At 39.3% G+C, this 23,643-nt stretch overlaps 1 protein-coding gene across 2 annotated transcripts in view; it reads right to left on the bottom strand.

Moving 5' to 3' along the window:
* RAB3GAP2 (RAB3 GTPase activating non-catalytic protein subunit 2) overlaps nt 1-23,643 on the bottom strand; it is a 79,922-nt gene that overhangs the window by 9,623 nt on the left and 46,656 nt on the right. For both annotated transcript variants that reach the window (XM_024205969.2, XM_024205971.1), the window contains 11 exons: nt 20,982-21,109; nt 18,177-18,390; nt 16,687-16,784; nt 13,468-13,573; nt 11,617-11,777; nt 9,637-9,853; nt 9,094-9,267; nt 8,871-8,977; nt 5,426-5,492; nt 4,264-4,334; nt 184-219 (listed from right to left, as the gene is read on the bottom strand). In XM_024205969.2, coding sequence (XP_024061737.1) covers nt 184-219; nt 4,264-4,334; nt 5,426-5,492; nt 8,871-8,977; nt 9,094-9,267; nt 9,637-9,853; nt 11,617-11,777; nt 13,468-13,573; nt 16,687-16,784; nt 18,177-18,390; nt 20,982-21,109 — 1,379 coding nt within the window. The remainder of the gene's footprint in view (nt 1-183; nt 220-4,263; nt 4,335-5,425; nt 5,493-8,870; nt 8,978-9,093; nt 9,268-9,636; nt 9,854-11,616; nt 11,778-13,467; nt 13,574-16,686; nt 16,785-18,176; nt 18,391-20,981; nt 21,110-23,643) is intronic.

Raw genomic sequence — 23,643 nt, 5'->3', positions numbered from 1 at the left:
ACTGGAAATTTAAGACAGGCTAAAATTCATCAATATTTTTTTATTTTAATCTTTCCCACCCAGATCTCCTTATGCGTTGTCACATTAAAAACATGAAAAACAGATGTAATGACCATTGAAACAAAATGTAATCAAATATTTCTAAATTCCTTGTCATCTTTAGATAAATAAAGCATTACTTGCCCTTCTGCATAATCTGTCCTTCGGAGCTTTTCCAACCTATTTTAGAACAAATTTTCAGCATAAGTCTGACACATGAGCAATCTATTTGTTAAAGTATTAACTTAGTATTAGTAACTTATTTTCCTTATACAATAGAAAAAATTTTCTACAAAGGTAGATACAATATACTGGCTATCTTAATTAAAAGAACTGGGATTGGATACAGGCTATAGTACGAAATAATAGCTGAGAAGCAGTTTCTATGTTGAATATTTTCAATGGGCAAAGCTTTTGGCAAAAACATTCCTTACAGGCTGAAGTTTTCCACACTGTCTCTCATCTGTGTGATTTATTTATCTGCCATCTGAAAAATCAGACTGTACATGCAACAGTCATTTTCAAGATGTTTAAACATTCTTTAAAGTCTGCCTTATGAAATAAAAAATAGTTGCAGAATGATTTTAACATTCCTACTCTAAGAAGCCCGTTATTTATGTTCATCTGAATAGCACGTATATGTACTTTTCTATAGAGCTTAGAAACATTTACCCATGGTGAACACTATTCAAAAATCTTGTGGCATGATAACAACCCTTCCTAACTTTCCATCTTTGCCAGTGTTATTTATTTGGGTTGGTTTTACTACTAATGTAGTAATTTTATAACTAGTATTTCAAAACATTAAATGATGATTGAATTATGTAAGTCGGTGACTTTGAAGACTGGAAGCTGATGAGATACAAGGTTAAAAGAAGACAAGACCATCTGTCCCAGCTAAAGGCTTGACTCTCGGAATAACATGTTAAATAGGCTACCTTCAGCTAGGAGAAAATCTATGTTATTGCAAGATAGAGCTACCCTCTTGGGATCCAATTCAAGTTTCAACTGTTTGAACTGATTTTTCACAAGATGCATCTTTAAATGAGGGTAATCTTCATTTGACTTTTTACTTAATATTCACAAAGTTATCACATACAAGAATGCTAAATATAGGTAAGGAAATTCTTAGAGCAATCCTTCATAAATCTCTGAAGCACTGCAACTACTTCACTGGCTTTTGAATCATTTGAATATTGAGGCAGAGAAAAAATAAAACTCTTAGCAGCTAATGGCAAACTCTGGCTCTCAATCTCTTCAATTTGCACTGAAATTGTGTTTCAAGGTTGACAATCAGTTTCCTGTTACATGTGGAGCATGTTCAGTTATGGAAAAAATGTGAAATGTTAAGTTGAAATTTCTCTGTTCATCATTTCTAGCTGGTTCAATCACATTGGGCCTGATTCTGACCTAGTTTATATCAGGGAGAGCGAAGGAAAAATTCCACTGAAACAAATGGAGTTATGTTGGTGTAAAACTGATGTGAGAGAACTAAAAGGCACATAAAACCTGAACCAAAGCCTACTGACAGCAACTCAGGGTATGTCTACACTACCCGCTGGATCAGCGGGCAGCGATCGAGCCAGTGGGGATCGATTTATCGTGTCTAGTCTAGACGCAATAAATCGATCCCTGAGCCCTCTCCCGTCCACTCCTGTACTCCAGCGCCGCAAGAGGCGCAAGCAGAGTCGACGGGGGAGCGGCAGCAGTCGACTCAGCGCGGTGAAGACACCACGGTAAGTCGATCTAAGTACGTCGACTTCAGCTACGTTATTCACATAGCTGAAGTTGCGTAACTTAGATCGATCCCCCCCACAGTGCAGACGAGGGCTCAGAGACTCCCGAAGACCTCAGTAGTGCAGGATTGGGGCAATAGTATCAAGAATGAAATCAGAATGAAGATGAAATACATGACAAATATGAAAAAGAAGCAAGGAAAAATGGACACTGCAGAATAGCAATTGAGATAGGGAAGCCGCAATAAGAAAATTATACAGTGTAAATCATCACACACTTTCCTGTCTGTCTGAATTCTGAGCAAGAGTCAGATCTCTATTGCCTGTTTGGGAAAGTTACGATAGTGCTGCTAAGCTCCAATTTCCACAGCTCAATGAACCTGTGGCAGATAATGAAAAACACATGTAGATGGAAGTTACTCTTCCCATGGTATAAAGATCTCACTGATCCAAACTCTGTTGTGATTAGGGTACCACAGCACAGTCTAATCAACAGCTGAAGGAAGATATATGGCCCCAGAATTCATATAGCAACTTGAATTAAGAGCATCCACCATGCTATACCCAAAGTCTGTAAGTTGGAGGACTTTTCATAGTCACTTTGGGAATTGAATAACTGCTAATATATCAAACACTATTTGGGGCAGTTTATATTTTGAGAGCTGTGGGAAGGCTGGATAAGTTATTACAGATATTTATCCTTTTGTTGGCATATTGTAATATGTATACAAGCTTCTAAGGAGCCCTGAACTGGAGCTTTCAAACACATTTAAATACATAAAGTAAAGGTAGCTCACTTTTAACAGATATTGCACATGGATATGTTCAAAGTGTTAGGTAAGAAAGTATGTTAAAAGACTGAATAAATAAGGCAGAAAATCTTTACCCGTACTTATTTAGATGTTAATGCACCAAGGTACTACAGAAGCAGGGGGCTGTAAAAATACAAGCAGTACCATTAGGTAAAGAACTTTTGCTTAAGAGATGGGACTAACTGAATTCTTCTGCAGCCATGAGTCTAGTTGCAGAAGGGTACATGGGAAATGAATAAATGATACAAAAAAAGATAAGCCACAGAAAGGAGAATAAGAAAAAAGGAAAAGGAAAAAAAGAAAGAAGAGGGGACAGAAGTGATGATACCCCAGCATCTCTAACGTCATCACAGCATATTACTTTGGTACTCTCCTCTTTTGCCCTAAAAACTGTATTACCAATATCTGGACTTCTCTGTACTAGCATGCTAGCGATCAATTAGCTCCCCTGTACAACTTGAAAATTGATACACTTGAGATAAATTCCTTCAGTTTAAATAGACCCATTATTTGATAGCAGCACTTAAACACAATTTGGAATCACCCCCTTTCCTCCCTAAGTAAGCCAGTTAATTCAGTACTAAATGTCTGAAAGCTCATTAACGGACATATTTAGGACAGACATAGCCTGGCAGAACTGATGGCAAACAGGTCCTATAATACAAGACTGATTCAGCAAGCCAGGGGAGTTGAAAGTGTTCAGCACCATCCAGGATATGTTTTTGCATCTTTAATACCCCAAAGCCTAGAAGGAATATGGTACTCAAGCCAAAAAGCAACTTGTGTGATCTTAATAAAGGTTTCATGGTAAAAACCATCAAGTGCAGGTACAGAAATGCATAGAAAAAAAATGTAGTTCTCGGGTTATCTATTAAGCTAATTTATTAGTTACCAGGTTGATAAAATGTATAGATTAGATAATACAGGAATGGAAAGCTCACATTCCTTAAAATAAAATCATTGGTAAAGATTTTTAAGACTAAGGCTAGGTCTACACTACCCGCCTGAATCGGCGGGTAGAAATCGACCTCTCGGGGATCGATTTATCGCGTCCCGTTGGGACGCGACAATCAATCCCAAATCGACGCTCTTACTCCACCAGCGAAGGTGGGAGTAAGCGCCGTCGACGGGAAGCCGCAGAGGTCGATTTTGCCACCGTCCCTACAGCGGGGCAAGTCGGCTGCGATACGTCGAATTCAGCTACGCTATTCGCGTAGCTGAATTTGCGTATCTTAAATCGCCCCCCCCCCCCCCCGTAGTGAAGACGTAGCCTTACATTTTATTGCAAAGGAGAACTTTTTGGAATTCACCAATTCAGTATAGTTTTATGCTAATGTCAAGTGAGAAAAAAATTAAGTGTACATTCATTATTGGCGTGTGAAAATATCTGCCAACTTCAACTGCTTATTAAAACTTACAATAAGATCATTCCAATAGAACAAACAAATGTGATATTTTTAAAAAATAAGCATTTCCCAATATATGCTTTTCAAAAACAAGTATTACCCAATTAATATAATGAAACCACCCAAGCAGCATAGTTTACCTCTACAATCAAAGATGCGCCAAAAACAAAAAGCAACGTTTTAAATATTTGATAGCTTAATTTCTCTGTAAATAAAAAATTAATCAGTAAAAACTGAACTTAAAACTACCAGCCACAATAGCATGTTTACCTTGTCCATTAGGTACGTAGCAGCAGAGAGCCTTTTTACTATAAATGTATTCCACATCATTAGAGCAATACCTAAAAACAATTACAGAAATATAAACTTCATCTGAATGTAGCATTAAAACAGATTTAATGTAAACCCATACAATGAAAGTTATTCCAGAAGAGAGAGAGAGGACTGTTTTAAAAATTAATGGTACAATAGAACAGAGATGAAACAGTACTTTGAGACATAGATTAATCTGTCTCTAACAAAAGGATAAGTCAGACTTTACTATATAGTCACACAGTGGTCTCATGGGATTTGCATTCCCTTAAGATCGCATCTGGCGCCAAAGCACAAATAGTTCAAAACCCAGAACTACATGGGCCCAGTGTTCCTTTAGTAGTGGGGAATCAGGAGAGAAGGAGATTGCAGAGGGAGGCAGACGTCAAGTCAGCTGAATTATAAAGCAACAAGGACAAAATCCCAGTTTCAATTTCAAAAGAACAGGACTGCTTTGGTGCCCAGAAAGATTCATTACATCTATGGCTAATCCATTAAGAATATCATATTGTGTACCGTGATTAAAGGAACTGTTAGACATGCAGCAAGTCTGGGGCTGAACACAGAGTATAATAGGTTATCACTAGTGCTTTAGTCATCTACTGTATTGTGCTTGAAAGCAGTGAAGTGGCCTAGAACAGGACTATTGTCTATGATGCACAGTGTAAACAGGCAATATTGAAGGACAGGCCCTGAGTGATGAATGGAGTTGGACTAGGACTAACCCCCATAACGATTTAAAAAGTTAGCCCAGTTTTACAGAAATGTGTTTGATTATGCTTCAAACTAAACTAGTTTTCAACAATTTAGCAAAAGCATGTGTGGATGTGACCAAATCGTGTTATAACAAGGAAGGACTTGTGGGTTTTTTGTTTTTTTTTAAAACATGGTTTAGCCCTATCTACACACCTCAATCTTTGTGAAAGAAAAGGAGTGCAACTAGTTAGAAGGGGAAAACTGGGGGAGCTTGAATGTCAGCATCAGAGTCCCCGATTTCGGCAGAGGTGCTTGGCCAGCACAACAAACTGTACAGATTTAAATGAATCTCTATGTACAGTAATTCATTTTGTTCTCCTGAAATTTTATCAAGGATGTTCTTTAACAATAGTTTTGTACTTACCATGCTGTATGTGGGCATTAACAATGCATCTGAGGTGATCTATAGATCTAATGAGAAAACGTGCTTCCTTATATAAAGGGGGAAGAAGAATAAAAAAACCAAACACATTATTCAATTATTCAATGGCAGTTTCAAAAACAAATTGTGAATTCTTAAGAAGATGTTAATGCAGATGGTTTTCAAGGAACTCATTTTCCAGTTAAAGAATATTTTAGGATTTCTTTTATTACAAGACTTGTTATATTAATTTCATCTCTTACCGTCAAGCAAATGCACATACATATCAATGCCACCTAAGCGAGTCATCACTGAACACTGCGATTCTAATGTAATTTTCCAGAGTTTGTTTTAGTTTATATGCTGCTGACACATTTCTTGCAGAAAAATACCTCTCTTGACTGCTGATGGTTTATCTTGCAAATACAATTTTATTTTTGTTTTAAAAAACTAAACCATTGTTTACCAAAAATAAGTCTGTTTTAGAGTCCATCTTTAAAAAATCCAGAATAAGATGAACCTTTGCTATGCAGTGAGGTGCCCAATAGCACAGATTTACTGAGTCTGGGAGATGCTGACCTCAGTTACAAACTCGATGTTCAGCACCCTCCCAGCATCTTAAGGGAGCAGTTACAAGTAGGGCTGTCAAATGATTAAAAAAATTAACTGCGATTAATCCCACTGTTAAATAAATGGTATTCTATTATTAAATATTTGTGGCTGTTTTCCACATTTTCAAATATATTGCTTTCAATTACAACACAGAATACAAAGTGTACAGTGATCTCTTCATATTTATTTTTGATTACAAATATTTGCATTGTAAAAAATAGTATTTTTCAATTCATTTAACACAAGTACTGTAGTGCAATCTCTTTATCATGAAAGTTGAACTTACAAATGTAGAATTATATACAAAAATAACTGCATTCAAAAATGAAATAATGTAAAACTTTAGAGCCTACAAGTCCACTCAGAGAAAGATAGTGCAGTAAAGTAACCCTAACCAGATCAGCGTTGTGTATTTGTGAGCTATGCAATATTTCAAATCAGAAATATGAAAGCTAATTAACACCAATATTTTAAAAAGGGCTCTAGAGGTGATCCCGACAATTATAGACCGGTAAGTCTAACGTCAGTACTGGGCAAATTAGTTGAAACAATAGTAAAGAATAAAATTGTCAGACACATAGAAGAACATAAATTGTTTGGCAAAAGTCAACATGGTTTCTGTAAAGGGAAATCATGTCTTACTAATCTATTAGAGTTCTTTGAAGGGGTCAGAAAACATGTGGACAAGGGCGATCCAGTGGACATAGTGTACTTAGATTTCCAGAAAGCCTTTGACAAGGTCCCTCACCAAAGGCTCTTACATAAATTAAGTTGTCATGGGATAAGAGGGAAGATCCTTTCATGGATTGAGAACTGGTTAAAAGACAGGGAACAAAGGGTAGGAATAAACGGTAAATTCTCAGAATGGAGAGGGGTAACTAGTGGTGTTCCCCAGGAGTCAGTCCTAGGACCAATCCTATTCAACTTATTCATAAATGATCTGGAGAAAGGGGTAAACAGTGAAGTGGCAAAGTTTGCAGACGATACTAAACTACTCAAGATAGTTAAGACCAAAGCAGACTGTGAAGAACTTCAAAAAGATCTCACAAAATTAAGTAATTGGACAAAAAAAAAGGCAAATGAAATTTAATGTGGATAAATGTAAAGTAATGCACGTTGGAAAAAAACCTCAACTATACATACAATATGACGGGGGCTAATTTAGCTACAACTAATCAGGAAAGAGATCTTGGAGTCATCGTGGATAGTTCTCTGAAGACGTCCAAGCAGTGTGCAGCGGCAGTCAAAAAAGCAAACAAGATGTTAGGAATCATTAAAAAAGGGATAGAGAATAATACGGAGAATATTTTATTGCTCTTATATAAATCCATAGTATGCCCACATCTTGAATACTGCATACAGATGTGGTCTCCTCATCTCAAAAAAGATATACTGGCATTAGAAAAGGTTCAGAGAAGGGCAACTAAAATTATTAGGGGTTTGGAATGGGTCCCATATGAGGAGAGATTAAAGAGGCTAGGACTTTTCAGCTTGAAAAAGAGGAGACTAAGGGGGGATATGATAGAGGTATATAAAATCATGAGTGGTGTGGAGAAAGTGAATAAGGAAAAGTTATTTACTTGTTCCCATAATATAAGAACTAGGGGCCACCAAATGAAATTAATGGGCAGCAGGTTTAAAACAAATAAAAGGAAGTTCTTCTTCACACAGCGCACAGTCAACGTGTGGAACTCTTTGCCTGAGGAGGTTGTGAAGGCTAGGACTATAACAGGGTTTAAAAGAGAACTAGATAAATTCATGGAGGTTAAGTTCATTAATGGCTATTAACCAGGATAGGTAAGGAATAGTATCCCTAGCTTCTGTTTGTCAGAGGGTGGAGATGGATGGCAGGAGAGAGATCACTTGATCATTGCCTGTTAGGTTCACTCCCTCTGGGGCACCTGGCATTGGCCACTGTTGGCAGGATGCTGGGCTGGATGGACCCTTGGTCTAATCCAGTATGGCCATTCTTATGTTCTTATGAAGAACTTCCCCCTTTTCCCAATAAGACTGACATTGTCTTTCTGTCTGGCATGAACAGGCCTTCCTGTCTTGGTGGATGGTATCCTATACTCCTAGCATCTAAGACAGAGGTGGGCAAACTACGGCCAGCAGTCCGGACTCTCCTGCCCAGCCCCTGAGCTCCTGGCCCCTCCCCTGCTATTCCCCCTTCCCCGCAGCCTCAGCTCGCCCCGCCGCAATGCTCTAGGCGGCGGGGTTGCAAGCTCCTGGGGCAGTGCCGCTGCAGAGCCCAGCCTGACCTGGTGCTCTGTGCTGCGTGGCTGTAGCACCGCCAGCCACCGGTGCTCCAGGCAGCGCTGTAAGAGGGCAGGGAGCGGGGGGGTGGGAGGGTTGGATAGAGGGCAGGGGAATTCGGGGTGGTGGTCAGGGGGCGGGGGTGTGGATGGGGTCAGGGTGGTCAGAGGGAGGTTGAATGGGGGTGGGAGGCCGGGGGGGGCAGTCAGGAAGGAGGGGGGGTTGGATGGGGTGGTGGGGGGCAGTCAGGGGCGGGGGTTCTGAGGGCGGTCAGGGGACAGTGAGCCGGGGGGGGGGGGGGGGTGTGGATGGGGCAGGGGGAGCAGATAGGGGGTGGGGTCCGGGCCACGTCCCTTTCCCCTAACCAGCCCTCTATACAATTTCAAAAACCTGATGCGGCCCTCAGGCCAAAAAGTTTACCCGCCCTGATCTAAAGACTTTCTTTTCTTCATTACTTAAATTTGTGCTCCCCATTTATCACACAGTCTAATTTTGATTAATTTCCTTTAAAAAAAAGTTTAGCTTCAATTAGTAAATTACACACAAGTATAAGTATACCAAAAAAATTAGATTACATTACCTCCGGATCTTTATTCCATTGCACTACATATTCCCAACAACAATGTGTGTGTAGTATATCCAATTCAAGACTACAAGGAAACTGCTGATATGCTAAATGCAGCAACTCTAAAACATAATTGAAGAAATCAGAGACAACTTTTTCATCCTATTCATAATTTCTACTAATTAAAAACAATTCAGCCAACTCAGTCCCCTGAGAAGAAATTATTTTGTATTTTTACCTAGGATTGTTTCCATGCCCGTCTCTGCTCCTTGTTTCTCAAGGGAAACATTCCTGACAATTTCTACAGGTTCCTCTGTACTTTCTGTCTCTTTTTTCCGTTGTGCCAGCTTCAGTATCATGGGACTGAAGTCTTGTTTGAAAATCCATTTTGCTACACTGTCAGCAATACCTCCTAAGATGCAAAAGGAAAGTATAAGGCACAGTCAAAGTTTGCCAGCTACATTTTAGACGTAGTGAACTTGGATCTAAAACATAGATAACAAGGGAAGAGACTCATTTATTTGTTAACACAAATCATTAATTGTATAATTTTTATGTCAATTAGAAGATCTCAATCAAGTAATTGGTTAGAAGCCTACAATGCAGTCTCCAGAAAAGAAATGAAGTATATAATTTTTACTATTTTAAAATAATTTAATTAACATAACCCCAGTGGGACTACTCCCAAAATAAAGGTGCCATTCACTGGAGTAAGAGTGATAGAATCTGGCCCTGAGTTCAGTGAGAAAGTTAATCAAATCTGCTTTGCAAGAGAGTATACCTTTCCCTCCTTCAAGCAACTTCTTTACAGAGAGTCTGCAGAGTGGCTCAGCCTGCAGAGATGATACTCTGGTTGTCCTTGTTCTCACTTTACTGTGCAATAGTGTCTGAAGTATGAGACAATCTTCTAATTGTTTCAGTAGAAGTTTCCAATATTCAGTATCAAGGGAAAGTGCTTCCCAGGAATCTGTGTCAGCACCTACAACTGTTTGGGAAAACTAACAAAGGAGGTTGTTTGTGAGCTTTCTGCAGACCAGCTGTAGATGGAAAATGAACGGTTATACAAAATAAATCAATACTCAAATTCGCTCACAGGTCTTACAATTTCTTAAATACACGTATACATGTAAAAGTATCCACATAAAATGTGCAAACCTCAGTCTGTCTCTGGTCAAACATCAACCTGTAGACCAGACGCCCTCTTACACCTACTTTCCCTACATCATATTCATTTTGAACATGGGCTACAAAAAAAAAAAAAAAAAAATTACCACCCTTTCCTCACCAACTACTTTCCATGGATACCAATATCTTGCACATTTACCCTTCATACACAGACTTAACCTTCCACCATTTCAACTTCTCACTATATCCAAAATTCCAAAACATTTCACCTAAATACAGTTCTATCGTCTTTTCTATATAAAAACATCATGATTTTAGATTGTGATATCTTTGTGCCTTCCAAGTCTATAAGCAATGCTTTGTTTTGCATTGAAAACCTGGGAACCTGCAAATACCTTTTGCAATCAATGGTGCAAAGTTCCAATTTCTAGCTCTGTAGAGTCATGATGAGATATTGGACCCTAAAGCTGTCAGCTGTCCAGGTCTGAATATCAACTAGGCCTCAGATCAATATATTTCTTGGGAGGAAATTCCACTTTGGGGAAAAGGAAGAAAACTTTTGTGGTGGTTAGATTTTTATTATAATTATTTTTAAATTGGGACTGTTTGAAATTTAAGGGTGGATTTGAAATATTAGTCTAAATCTTGGCAAAGACGGATTAGTGAGCAGAATACGTGCACGGCATTAAAAATGGGTGCACAATAAATACAATCCATCACACCAATGGGTGAATTAGAGCAACATTAATGGGACACATTCACTTAAAAAAAAAAAAAAAGCTTCTGTTTAATATTTTTAGCCCACTGTTTCAATTAACAGATACAATTACTACTATAACAGATTAGAAACAAAATTATTCCCCTCTCCTCGCCCCCCAGTAGACTTCGGGGGAAATTTACAAGGCACTTAAATTCCAGCTACTCAGTCAACACAGGGCGTAAGTGATGCATAAGTCTCATGCTGGACCTCTGTGCAGGAGTGAATTTCAGCCTTTGGATATTTGACAGCAGTTTCTGTACAGTCAGTTTCACAGTTTCTCCTGTATAGTTAATTTTTTCTCTTGCTGAAAAGACCCTTCTTATAAACAACAAGAGAGCAACATAATGCTTTTAACACTTAAAAAAATCTGAACATTATTATGGAAGGGGATTTAGATAATCAGGACTTTTTTTTTTAATTAGTCAATTTAAAAATATTCGCATTGTCAGAAATTGGCAGTTAGGCAGACTGAGTATCCAAAACAACTTAAAAGTTTAGTTTTTGAAATCAAACTAGGCTTCCAGCTGGTGTCCCTCTAAGTGTCTCTTTTGATCCTGCAAAACTTCCACTTATTCAATGTCAAGAGACACCCGTCAATTCACACTGTAAAACATACTGTAGGTATCTCCAGATAGACATTGCAAGCTATTATGGTATACAATTCATACACCTGGGCAGATTAATTTGCAAGTTCAAACACAAGTTTCCAGACTTCTGTTCCTTTGAATCCTATCCCAGAGCACTGTGTGTTTTGTGCTGGTTTCTGAGTGTTACTGAGTGAATGGCAGGATGTTCCTCCCCTCATAAGGGCAGGAGCTTTGCATGAATCTGATACAATTATTGCTGAAGGGAGGGAGAAGTCTCAGATTTACTTACTTTTTTTTCTGCCATACTGTCAGTGATCTGTGCAGTTACGGAATGCCCAACGTGTGCAGATAATAAGGCAGCTCCATTATTTTCAGACTGAATACAAGCTGTGCGCATTTGCTGCCACCAGGGGGAAACTGACTGAGAATCCCAAGACTCATCTATCGCAACTGTAGAAACAAAGGGAGGGGAAAAAATCACCTGGCTGTGTTAAGAGATAAACTAGCAGAATAACAACCTGACTTTGGAAGCTGAATTTGCCTTTAACTGTTAAAACATAAGGTGGTTAAATACAGCATCTGTAACTGAACAAATTCACTTAATCTGTAATAGCCACCAAGTTATCTCTCTCAACTTTTCACCCACAATTTCTAGATCTCAACCAGCCTTTATAATGAAGTGCAGAGTACGAACTACTGAGATTTCATCAAGTCCTGGTTGAGGGTTTGCAAAATATGATACAAGTCACCAGGCAGAGAAGTCTGCTGTACATTTCTAATGTATCCAGTGGATAATATAACTATAAAGTGCAGTGCTGTACTAGGGTTGCCAACTTTCTAATCCCACAAAACCAAACACCCTGGCCCCACCCCTTCCCCAAGGCTTCGCCCCCACTCACTACATTCCCCCCTCCCTCAGTGGCTCACTCTCCCTCATCCTCACTCACTTTCACTTGGCTGGGGTTGGGGTGCGGGAGGGGGTGAGGGCTCTGGGGATGAGCGTTTGAGGTATAGGAGGGGGTTCCAGGCTGGGGGGTGGAGCTGAGGGGTTTGGAATGTGGGGGGGGGCCTGCGGGTTGAGGCAGAGGGTTTGGTTGTGGGAGGGGGTACGAGTCTGGGCAGGGGCCGGGGATGAGGGGTTTGGGGCACAGGAGGGGGCCGAGGGATTCAGAGTGTGGGAGGGGGCTGGGGGTTGAGGCAGTGGGTTGGGGTGCAGGCTCTGGGGTGGGACCAGGTGTTTGAGGTGCAGGAGGGGGCTCTGGGTTTGGGGGGGCTCAGAGCTGGGGCAGGGGCTTAGGGTTGGGGTGCAGGCTTCCCTCGGGTGGCTCCCAGTCAGCAGCACAGCAGGGCTAAGGCAGGCTCCCTGCCTGTCCTGACACTGCGCTGCACCCCGGAAGCGGCCAGCAGGTCCGGCTCCTAGGCGGGGGAAGGGAAGGGACAAGGCTCCGCGCACTGCTCCCACCCACAGGCACCACCACCTCAGCTCCCATTGGTTGCGGTTCCCGGCCAATAGGAGTGCGGACATCTGGCAACCCTATGCTGTACTGAAGTTGCAGAGATGTGCAGTCAGTAAATGCTCCAGAGCAACGATCTCAAAATGGATGTTGTAGTTGTAGTAATGGGGCTGAACAAAGGCATTCTGGAAGGCTTGAATAGGAGGGGAATAATTAACAAATATGGATAAAAACCACCACCACACACATCAGGCCCAGGATCAAGAACTTTGAGGGGGAAGAACCCCCAAATGCACTCCACTACAGGACTGTTCTCAGAAGCCAAGGTGGTGGCTGTAGAGAGAATGGGACATGGTTTGAAAAGGGATATCATTAAAAGAAAAAGAAAACCCAAAATATTTTTTAAAAAAGGAAATCCCTCCAGAGACATAAATCACTTCAAACTGACACTGGAACCAAGGTCCTTAAATCTCAGTGGTTCCAAGCCAAAATTTCAAATCTTCCAGTCACTATAAGGGGAAAGTCTTGAATTGTAATTTTAAATAACCCTATGATTTGCTTATTATAAAATGCAATCAAGCAATATTTAGTTGGGTTTGCTTTATTTACAGAGCAGTACAGATTGTCAGAATGAATACTAGTTTTATCTGACAGTGATATTTTAAGATTATGAATGTGTATTTCACCTTTCATTTTGCTCAGAAGGGACAGCATAGTGTGAAGACAGCAGATAGACTGTGGTTCATCTAGAATATCTTTTTCCTTGGAAAGCCACACACTGAGAAGCAGAGACTGGGGGGGAAAAAGTGGAATATTTATTACATCAAACGTTATTACTCCTTAGGGTTGAGTGAAAATGTATGATCCCCGGAACCATGTTATAATATATCAACACAAAGAGTTTATTGGTGTGCTGCAGACGATACGTCACATGACAATGCTTTTAAGTGTAACAGTACCACATTTCAGCAATCTTTCAATTACAAAAAAAAAGATCCTCTGGGACAAACTCCTCTCATGAACTGGCAGACAGACAATTGCAGTAAAACAGCCAATCTCAACCCGGACAAAATTAGTATCAGATTATTATACAGATTGCAAAATAAAGGCAGGGAGCAGCAGTTTCTTAAAACGAGAAAAGATTAAGAACAGTGCTTCAGTCATAAGTCTGGGGTAGGAAAGTGAGAGTTAGGAGAAGAGGAAACATGCAAGAGGCAATGGACATAGTCTGCAAGAAATGAGCATATGTATTTGAAGTTAAAAGTACACATATAGTACAGAAGCCAAACTAGGATTTGGTGGTGGTGGTTGTTGTGGGTGGTTGTTGTTGTTGTTTTTTTGGGGGGGGGGGGGGGGGGGGGGGGGGGGGAGGAATTCACTGATCAAATAAATTGTTTTCTAAAATTAAAGGAGTTATAGTAAGGCAAGTAATGAATGTTAGCTAAACAAGTAGTTATTTGTAGAGGACTGTATATTAAGATTTGTAAAAGGTAATACAAGGGTTTGATGCATTTAATATTAGTGACTGAAAGACTAGTTTAACTATTACGTCATCTTCTCAACCCAGCTACAAAGAGTCTTGTGGCACCTTATAGACTAACAGAAGTACTGGAGCATAAGCTTTTGTGGGTGAATACCCACTTCGTCAGACGCATGTGGTGGAAATTTCCAGAGGCTGGTATAAATATGCATGCAAGAATCAGTCTAGAGATAATGAGGTTAGTTCAATCAGGGAGGATGAGGCCCTCTTCTAGCAGTTGAGGTGGGAACACCAAGGGAGGAGAAACTGCTTTTGTAGTTGGCTAGTCATTCACAGTCTTTGTTTAATCCTGAGCTGATGGTGTCAAATTTGCAAATGAACTGAAGTTCAGCAGTTTCTCTTTGGAGTCTGGTCCTGAAGTTTTTTTGCTGCAGGATGGCTAATTACTCTATAGACTCCTAATTATATTTGGATTCAATTAACCCTTTAGTATCAAGAGTCACAATTCCTAATATTCATGCAAAACAACAGAAATGTTGAGAAATAGCTAGTTTAGATGTTCTAAACATCATAGTGCAATGCTAATTAAGAAATTTCTTGTGTGTATAGTTGAACAAACTTATAAATTACAGAAGGCAGTTACTTTACATTAAGCTTTGGTAGTCTTGTGATCTTTCCAAAATTGCAAGTAATGGTATTCATGTTTATTTGGACACAAGATGCTGACTGAGTGATTCCTCTAACAATCGCCCCAAAACTACTACAGAGATTATGGCAAACTGTGCTGCTCTCTGGCAGACTCACTTCATGAACACACAGACTTGAGTCGGATACTCTACCTTAATAAAGGTTACATGAATGGAATAGAATACTTGCAACATGCAAAATACAAATGGCAAATAAAAGTGATTCAACTCTGAAAAATGACTAAATTAGACATTAGGAATATTAAACATTTTCCATCTTAGTATGTCTTTGCCTAGATAATTACACATTTAATCAGTAACAAACCTATTACTAAATTTGCAGAATGTAGCGCTTTAGATTGTAACCTGGTATTAAATCCTACAGAAGACTGAGGCCAGGTCTATGCTAGAAGCTTTGGCCAGAATAGCAACGTTGGTTAGTTGTGTTATTTTTTTCTATGCTTGCAAAAGCCCTACTGTAGACACACGAATACCAGCATAAAAGTGCTTGTACTGTAGGGCTTATTCCACTCGCTAAACAGGTATAAACTGTAACACACAAAAGCACTTCCTTGCAGATGTAAGGTGCATCTATACTACGAGCATTTTGCCAATATAGCTATACTGCCAAACTTTTAATTATAGGTTAGGCTTTGGTAATCTGATAAAACCTCAGTTGACTATCAAGCTGCCTTTAATTACACCTGCTTTGGAGGTAAAACTTAGCAGCAGAGCAGGTTACAGGAGGGGGGGGGAAAAAAAAAAAAAAACAGGCAAAATATCTACTCTGCACTATAAAAAATGGTCTGTGCATTTCATAACAAGCCAATGATTTTTTCCGCCCCCCTTGAACATGAGGGTCTGTCAGGACCCTAAAGTGGGACATAGCCTAGTGTACTGCCTTTACTCTAAAGAGACATTGTCAGCTTAAAGAAACCCATACCCTATATATAAATCTACCTACCTATATTATGTAGATCAAAAGATTTTTTTAAAATCTAATCTATTTGCCCCTACATATGCTGTGTTCACTATTTGCAGCTCTCTCAGGTTAAATGAAGAAAATCAGTTAGTCAGTTTCACTTTCAAGTTCTTATTGCTTTAGTGCTTGGGTTTCAAGCACTGCAGGGAATGTTTATTTTAAAAATGATTACTTTCACTGGAATTTAAAAGATTAGCCTTAAAAAATGCATTTTTAAAAAAAAGTTTTGAAATTACATTTATTTTTTAAAATAATTTCTCACTTGTTTATAACAACTTTTTCTATGTTTGAAATGAAAATGTTTCCTTACCATGTCTCATTCCTCAAAAATATGTATTGCACTTGGATTTATTGTTTATCTTCTGGTATGAAGTATATTATTTCTCACAGCAAAAGAGCCATGAAGAAAACATCTTTAAGATGGCATATGTGTATTCCTGAATATATATATTATATAGTAATTAAGCTGAAGACATCAGGGGCCAGAACTTAAATGTTTCTATTTTATCCTGAGTTGTACCCATTTTATTACATAACATAATTGACTTAATGCTCTCAAAAGTCCCATTAAGATCTGAGGGATTTATGGACCTGAAAAATGGCAGAAGGCCAGACACTAACATGCTAAGTGTACATGGTTACACCCAGCGCTGAAAGGTCAATATTGTAAACTGGGAAATTTTTTCAGCATTGACATGTTTAAATTCATGAATATTTTGGGTAAAAAGCAGGAAACACAATTAAATCAGTATCTTACCAATAATAGCTGAGGGCTAAATCCTGCAGACTCCAGTGTATGGCACATTTCCTCTGTGGAACTCTCTCCACACAAACATTTCCAGAAAAAAAAGCTCCCTAAAAAACAAACACCACATCAACTTCATCTACAATGATCAAACACTCAACATGCAGATGGCCGGTTCACCAGACAGATCAGGACTTACTGGGCTTGAGGCAAGGGAGCTTTGAGCAAACAGTGGAATATCCTAATATTTTTAACTTTCCTGGGAAGGAAGAAGGAAAGGCTCACTGACCTGCACAGGTCACAGCCTTTCTTTGGCTGGTGGGGAGCCTGTGGATCCATAGATAGACAAGGAGATACTTCCGGACAGCTATCAGGAAGTGGGATACACAGAGCAGCACTGTTTGGAATGACTATTTTACTCTTACTTCTTTTTTTCCAAAAACAAGGAAGAAGGGAAGGCAAGTAGAGTATGTGGACAAACAGCTATATAACAATGTACCAGTTCAGGTTATACGTATTATCATTCAATATAGAGAAGAGTTTAAAAAGTAGAGTATGTATGACAGCAAATTTAGCTGCCAAATAATCCATGCCTCTGTGCCATGGTGGCATATTTTAGGACCCAGCATAGAGAACCAGAGCTATTTTTGCTGACTCACTCTGGTGTCAGATCATGAGAGTCCTATTAGTATACAAATGGTTGGATGTGTCTGAGGCAGAGGGAAGTAGGGGCATAGGGGCGCTCTTCTAGGAAACAAAGCTAAACTCAGGAGAAAGTTTACATTAGGGTTTATGTTTTGTTGTCATTATTTATACCACCAGCTTACAGTAGCTCAGTTATTGAGACAGCTTGTCTATTGGTGGTTATGGTCAGCGAGACACTTGGTGACTCTGTCCTGGTTTTAAAACCCAAGTACAATATTTTGGAGGAGATAGAGGAAAAGTCCACTGAAGTAGACTCTTGGCTACCCTAGAAAGGGCCTTTGGTGTTCACACAGACATAAAGGTAGGCACCCCTGGAATTCTTCAGCTCCAGTTCCTCTCATGAGCCATTTGCCTCACAAATATGCTAATTTGGTATTTGTTAAATAGTTGGGCAGAAGGGCCTAATTTGACATCTGCTAATATGAGGTGCCCTTTGCAGGTGGGGAGTGGCATGAGGGAGTGAGATAGGTGGGCAGTTGAGAAATACTTTCCTTCTCACTCCAAGGAGGCAGCTTGGTACAGGAGGTTGAGAGGCAACACACTGATGGGAATTCCAGCACCCTGTATCCTGCAGCTAAGGAGAAAGTGTGGGTTTCTTGCCCTAGCAATGCCCCTTGATCTAACTGGAGAGCCTCTGCCTTCTTTTATTTCAGTGTCTAATTAATAAATATAGTCCTCTGGCTAGTAAATATCCATCCAGTAAATGTTTTGAGCCCTGTCTTACCCAGCTTTTAAAGTTAGACTAAAACAGAATGAAGCATTAATCTGGCAAACACTAGTCCTTCAAGAGCTCTTACCTAAAGCCACATATTCTCCTTCATCTAGTTTCTTCACTAGAATCATGTCCTTTTCATATTCTAAATATTCCAAGAACATTTTCACAGGCAATATACCATCTTTGGCATCAGCAAATCGAACGGTGGTTTGGGTGTTCTCTTGCTTGTAGTTTTCCAATAACGTCTGGAGCCTAGCAAACTCTTTGTCATCCAGCCTGAGTAGTTTAGCCAAATCCTTAAAAGCAGAAAGATTAAAACTATAGTAAATAATGACCCTATGTAAATTTATATTTGGAGATATAACCTACTTATTCCCCACATCCAATTTCTCTCCGCTGTACGTGACTAAAGTTTTTTTTAATTAGCCAAAAATCCTTGAGAAAGCAGCCACCTTGCAAATTGAGCAGACATATTGCAAGGTTCTGTAATGTATACACAGAGACTTCTGTAATGATACTAAAAGTAACCCAAAATATGAAGTAGAACATTTTGTACATCTATTTAAAGTACTAGACACAGGGAAGATTTGGTCATAAGTTAGTTTCCAGAACTAATTCCTCCTCCCAAAAAGGATAAAGGAAAGCCTTCTGCACTAAGGACAAATGATTGGAGTCAGGAGACATGAGTTCTATTCCTGGCTCTGTCTCACACATTAAGTGACTAAGGCCTTGTCTACACTAAAGGGAAAAGTTGATCTAAGCTATGCAATTTGAGTTACGTGAATAGCGTAACTCAAATCGACGTAGCTTAGATCTACTTAGGTCCACACTATGCGATGTCAATGGGCGACGCTCTCTCGTCGACTCCCCTTACTCTTCTCGATCAGGTGGAGTACAGGAGTTGACGGGAGAGCAACTGGTGGTCAATTTAGCGTGTCTTCACTAGACCTGCTAAATCGACCGCCAATGCATCAATCACCACAGCGTTGATCCTCTGTTAAGTGTAGACAAGCCCTAACACAATGTTTTTAGGAGGCTCAATTAATTAGCATTTGCACAGCACATGAGATCATTGAACAGAAGATGCCCTAACCAGGTATTTATTTAAGTGTTTTTGCCTCAGTTCTGCCATCCTATGGTCTTCATCTCCAACTCCCCAAAATGTGTAATTTTTAGGGCTGTCAATTTAATCACAGTTAACTCACGCGATTAACTAAAAAAATTAATCACAACTAAAAAAATGTATCGCAATTAATCACAGTTTTAATCAAATTGTTAAACAATAATAGAATACCAATTGAAATGTATTAAATATTTTAGGATGTTTTTGTACATTTTCAAATATATTGATTTCAGTTACAACACAGAATGCCCAGTGTACAGTGCTCACTTTATATTATCATTTTCACAGTTGAAATATTTGTAGACAAAACATAGTGTTTTTCAATTTACCTCATACAAGTACTGTAATGCAATCTCTTTATCATAAAAGTGCGACAAATGTAGATTTTGTTTGTTATATAACTGCACTCAAAAATAAAACAGTGTAAAACTTCAGAGCCTACAAGTCCACTTAGTCCTACTTCTTGTTCAGCCAATGGCTAAGACTAACAAGTTTGTTTACATTTACAGGCGATAAGGCTGCCTGCTTCTTATTTATGTCACCTGAAAGGGAGAACAGGAGATCGCCTGGCACTTTTGTAGGCGGAGTTGCAAGATATTTATGTGACAGATATGTTAAACATTTGTATGCCCCTTCATGCTTTGGCCACCATTCCAGAGGACATGCTTCCATGCTGATGATGCTCATTAAAAAAAAAATGTGTTAATTAAATTTGTGACTGAACTCCTTGGAGGAGAATTGCATGTCTCCTGCTCTCTGTTTTACCCACATTCTGCTATATAATTCATGTTATAGAAGTCTCGGATGATGATGCAGCACATGTTCATTTTAAGAACACTTTCATTGCAGATTTCACATGCAGATGGTACCAATGTGAGATTTCCAAAGATAGCTACAGTATTCGACTCAAGGTTCAAGAATCAAGTGCCTTCCAAAAATCTAAGAGGGATGAGGTGTGAAGCATGCTTTCAGAAGTCTTAAAAGAGCAACACTCCGACGCGGAAACTACAGAACCTGAACCACCATAAAAGAAAACCAACCTTCTGCTGGTGGCATCTGACTTAAATGATGAAAATGAACATGAATATGCATCAGTCTGCACTGCTTTGGATCGTTATCAAGCAGAACCTGTCATCAGCATGGACACATGTGCCGTGGAATGGTGGTCGAAGCATGAAGGGGCATACGAAAGTTTAACATATCTGGCACATAAATATCTTGTAACTCTGCCTACTATAGTGCCATGCAATCGCCTGTTCTCACTTTCATTGTAAACAAGAAGTGGGCAGCATTATCTCCCAGAAATGTAAACAAACTTGTTTGTCTTAGCGATTGACTGAACAAGAAGTTAGACTGAGTGGACTTGTAGGCTTTAAAGTTTTTACATTGTTTTATTTTTGAGAGCAGTTATTTTGTACATAATTCTACATTTGTAAGTTCAACTTTCATGATAAAGAGATTGCACTACAGTACTTGTATTAGGGGAATTGAAAAATACTATTTCTTTTGTTTCTTTTTTACAGTGCAAATATTTGTAATAAAAATATAAAAAGTGAGCACTATACACTTTGTATTCTGTGTTGTAACTGAAATCAATATATTTGAAAATGTGGAAAACATCAAAAAATATGTAAATAAATGGTATTCTATTGTTTAACAGCGGGATTAATTTTTGTAATCGCTTGACAGCCCTAGTAATTTTCCATTTAATCTACCTGCTAAATGGTTAATTCTTTCACAGAAAGAAGTTTTGACATTACTTACATTATCAGAGAGCGGAGTGCTTGGCTGCATGCTCAAAGAATTCAGTTTGCTGACTGACTCATATAGATGCAGCAGCTTTAACTTATTTGCACAAAACTGGAGCAACCCTTCATCAACACACACAAATTCTGGAGAGAGAGAAATAAAGATGCACATTAGTCTGAATGAATGTGTGTACTGGAGCTGTGAAACGTTCTTTGTAGCTTCACTAAACTCTTATAAAGGAGTTAGATGACATATGCTCCAGTGTAATGTTTTCGACGCACTGTTGCTCATGATATGATGTTTAATTAGGGTGACCAGACGTCCCGGTAAAATTGGGATTGTCCCGATATTTCGGTGTCTGTCCCGCGTCCCGACCGATCTTTGGTCGGGATGCATTTTGTCCCGATATCCGCCGGCAGCACTGGGGTTTTTTTTGCACAGCTGGCAGGACTTGGCTTTTTTTTTTTGGCCTGGCAGGCACCCTCCCGCCCGATATTTTCTTCCCCTCATCTGGTCACCCTACGTTTAATTCATGGCAAGTTAAAGTGAGGATGATTTTTGCCCAAAAGCAAAAAGGGTATCAGGCTTATTTTTAAACAAGAAAAGGGCTGCAATGGGACACTGAACACAAGGCTACAGTATAGGACTTCTTGTACACCAGCATGTAAAAATCAGGGAAATGCAGGATGCTATAGATTGCAATCCTCAAGTAATTATTCTTTTAAAAACAAACACAAGTTGCATGTACCTTGCAAACTACAATGCTGCGTGAATTTTAGTCTGTCTTTTATCATGCTGCCAATATGTGAATATGATAAATCCCCATAATAAAAAGCTGCAAATAAAGTTTCCAAGACTAAAATTGAGGAAGCACAATGGGCATTACTGTCTTTCAGTGATAAAACCAAAACCATGTTAACAAAAATCAGTAGAAATCCCCTGATATTTGTAATTCTTCAGAGTTTGGGAAAGCAACTAGAAAAACTATGGCAGCCAGAGAACACATATGCAATTGATATCAACCCAGAGTTTAGAATTTTACAAAGCACTAATACCTCAACACCGTAATAGTTAATTTGACTAAAAAATTAAGTGCTTTCTTTTTCTTTTTTATCAAACTAAATAAAGAGCATATTCACAGCTCAACTTCTTGTGCAAGCTGAAAGGCACAATGGAAACACCAAATTAAGGGAGGCTGTTTTTCAGTTTATATAGTAACTCACATTTGTGAAGAAACATGAAACAGACAATTCAACATCTCAGTATAATTTGCATAACGGTTCCTGCAATTTCAAAACAAGCGCAGAAGCAGTCAGTTACAAGAACGCCCAAAACAGATGCCAACATCTGCAATTAGGAGTCTTTCTAGACTGTTGAGTTATTACTCAGCATGCAAGCTCACTCAGTTTGTCTTCTACTTGCTAAGGCCTAAGCTGAAGAAGAAAATACTGAATCTACACAATGGGATTAGGTAACAAAAAAATCATTTGATGTATGTCTACTTTCTTACTTCACCTTGAATGGTCCCTTGAAATGTGTTTATTTATGCTAAGTAATCTCATCCACCTTGTATTTAGCTGTGACATACAGTGTATGTTTCCCAGACCTGAAGAAGAGCTCTGTGTGAGCTTGAAAGCTTGTCTATCTCACTACCAGAAGTTGGTCCAATAAAAGATATTACCTCACCCACCTTGTCTCCCTACTTTCTTAATCTGCATATGTGGGAAACCAAGTCTTAAGAACAACATTTGCTAAGCACTACCTGCGACAGCCCCAGTATCATATTTAATGATGAATTAATTTACCTGACGTTAAAGGACATAAAACAAAGATTCTAAACTGACTTTTCTGTACAAAGATTTGTCTCTGAACAAACCATTTGTGCGCTCAAATGAATTCCCAGTGTACAATTTTCTCTATGAAGCTCAGCCATTTCTCAGATACTCTGCTATTAAAAATCCTGGAACCAAAAAGGAAGCCTGAACAGTTTGGTACAGCTAATCAATTGACCTTTTCCTCACAATAATAGCATTCATACAGTCCATCATCTGTTTCAGAATATCCATTTAGCCACAGTATTACTGGCAGATACACAGCCAAACTAGGAGGCAGGGACTTCAGCCAAATTTGTTCTTTACTGTGACCAGGCAGGGAATACAGTGCAGATGGAAAAAGAGGAGACAGAGCATAAACCACACATAAGCTAACAAAGAAGACTCAATAAATACAAAATGAAAATGGAGGTATACATTTTCCAATTCATTGTGAAAACAGTTTTTCATAAGAATCTGTATTTTTAGGACTTCATATTTGAGTGGATACACTAGCTATTTAAAGCCAGATCTTGCCCTGATCAAGGCAGGTCAAAGTTGGGCAGAACACTCCAAGGGTGAAATCCTGGCCCCATTAAAGCCCATGGAAAAACTCCTATTTCATTCCACAGCTCTGAAGTTACACAGACTGCCCCATCATCTGGGGGGGATCCCTCACTACAGAAGTGGCCAGGGACAGGCCCTCCCAACCCACAAGCATTCTGGGATCCACAGGCAAATTCTGTTTACTCAGGGCCTCTGTGCACCTCCTGCAGTAATACATCTGCTGTGAACTACACTGCCAAGGGCTCAGCTGCTCCTCCTCACAGTGTGAAATGGAGTCCATGCAAAACAACAACAGGATG

This window comes from Terrapene carolina, unplaced genomic scaffold (genome assembly GCF_002925995.2).
Source record: "Terrapene carolina triunguis isolate 2854851 unplaced genomic scaffold, T_m_triunguis-2.0 Scaffold262, whole genome shotgun sequence".
NCBI lineage: Eukaryota > Metazoa > Chordata > Testudines > Emydidae > Terrapene > Terrapene triunguis.
This window is presented reverse-complemented; position numbering and strand designations above follow the sequence as displayed.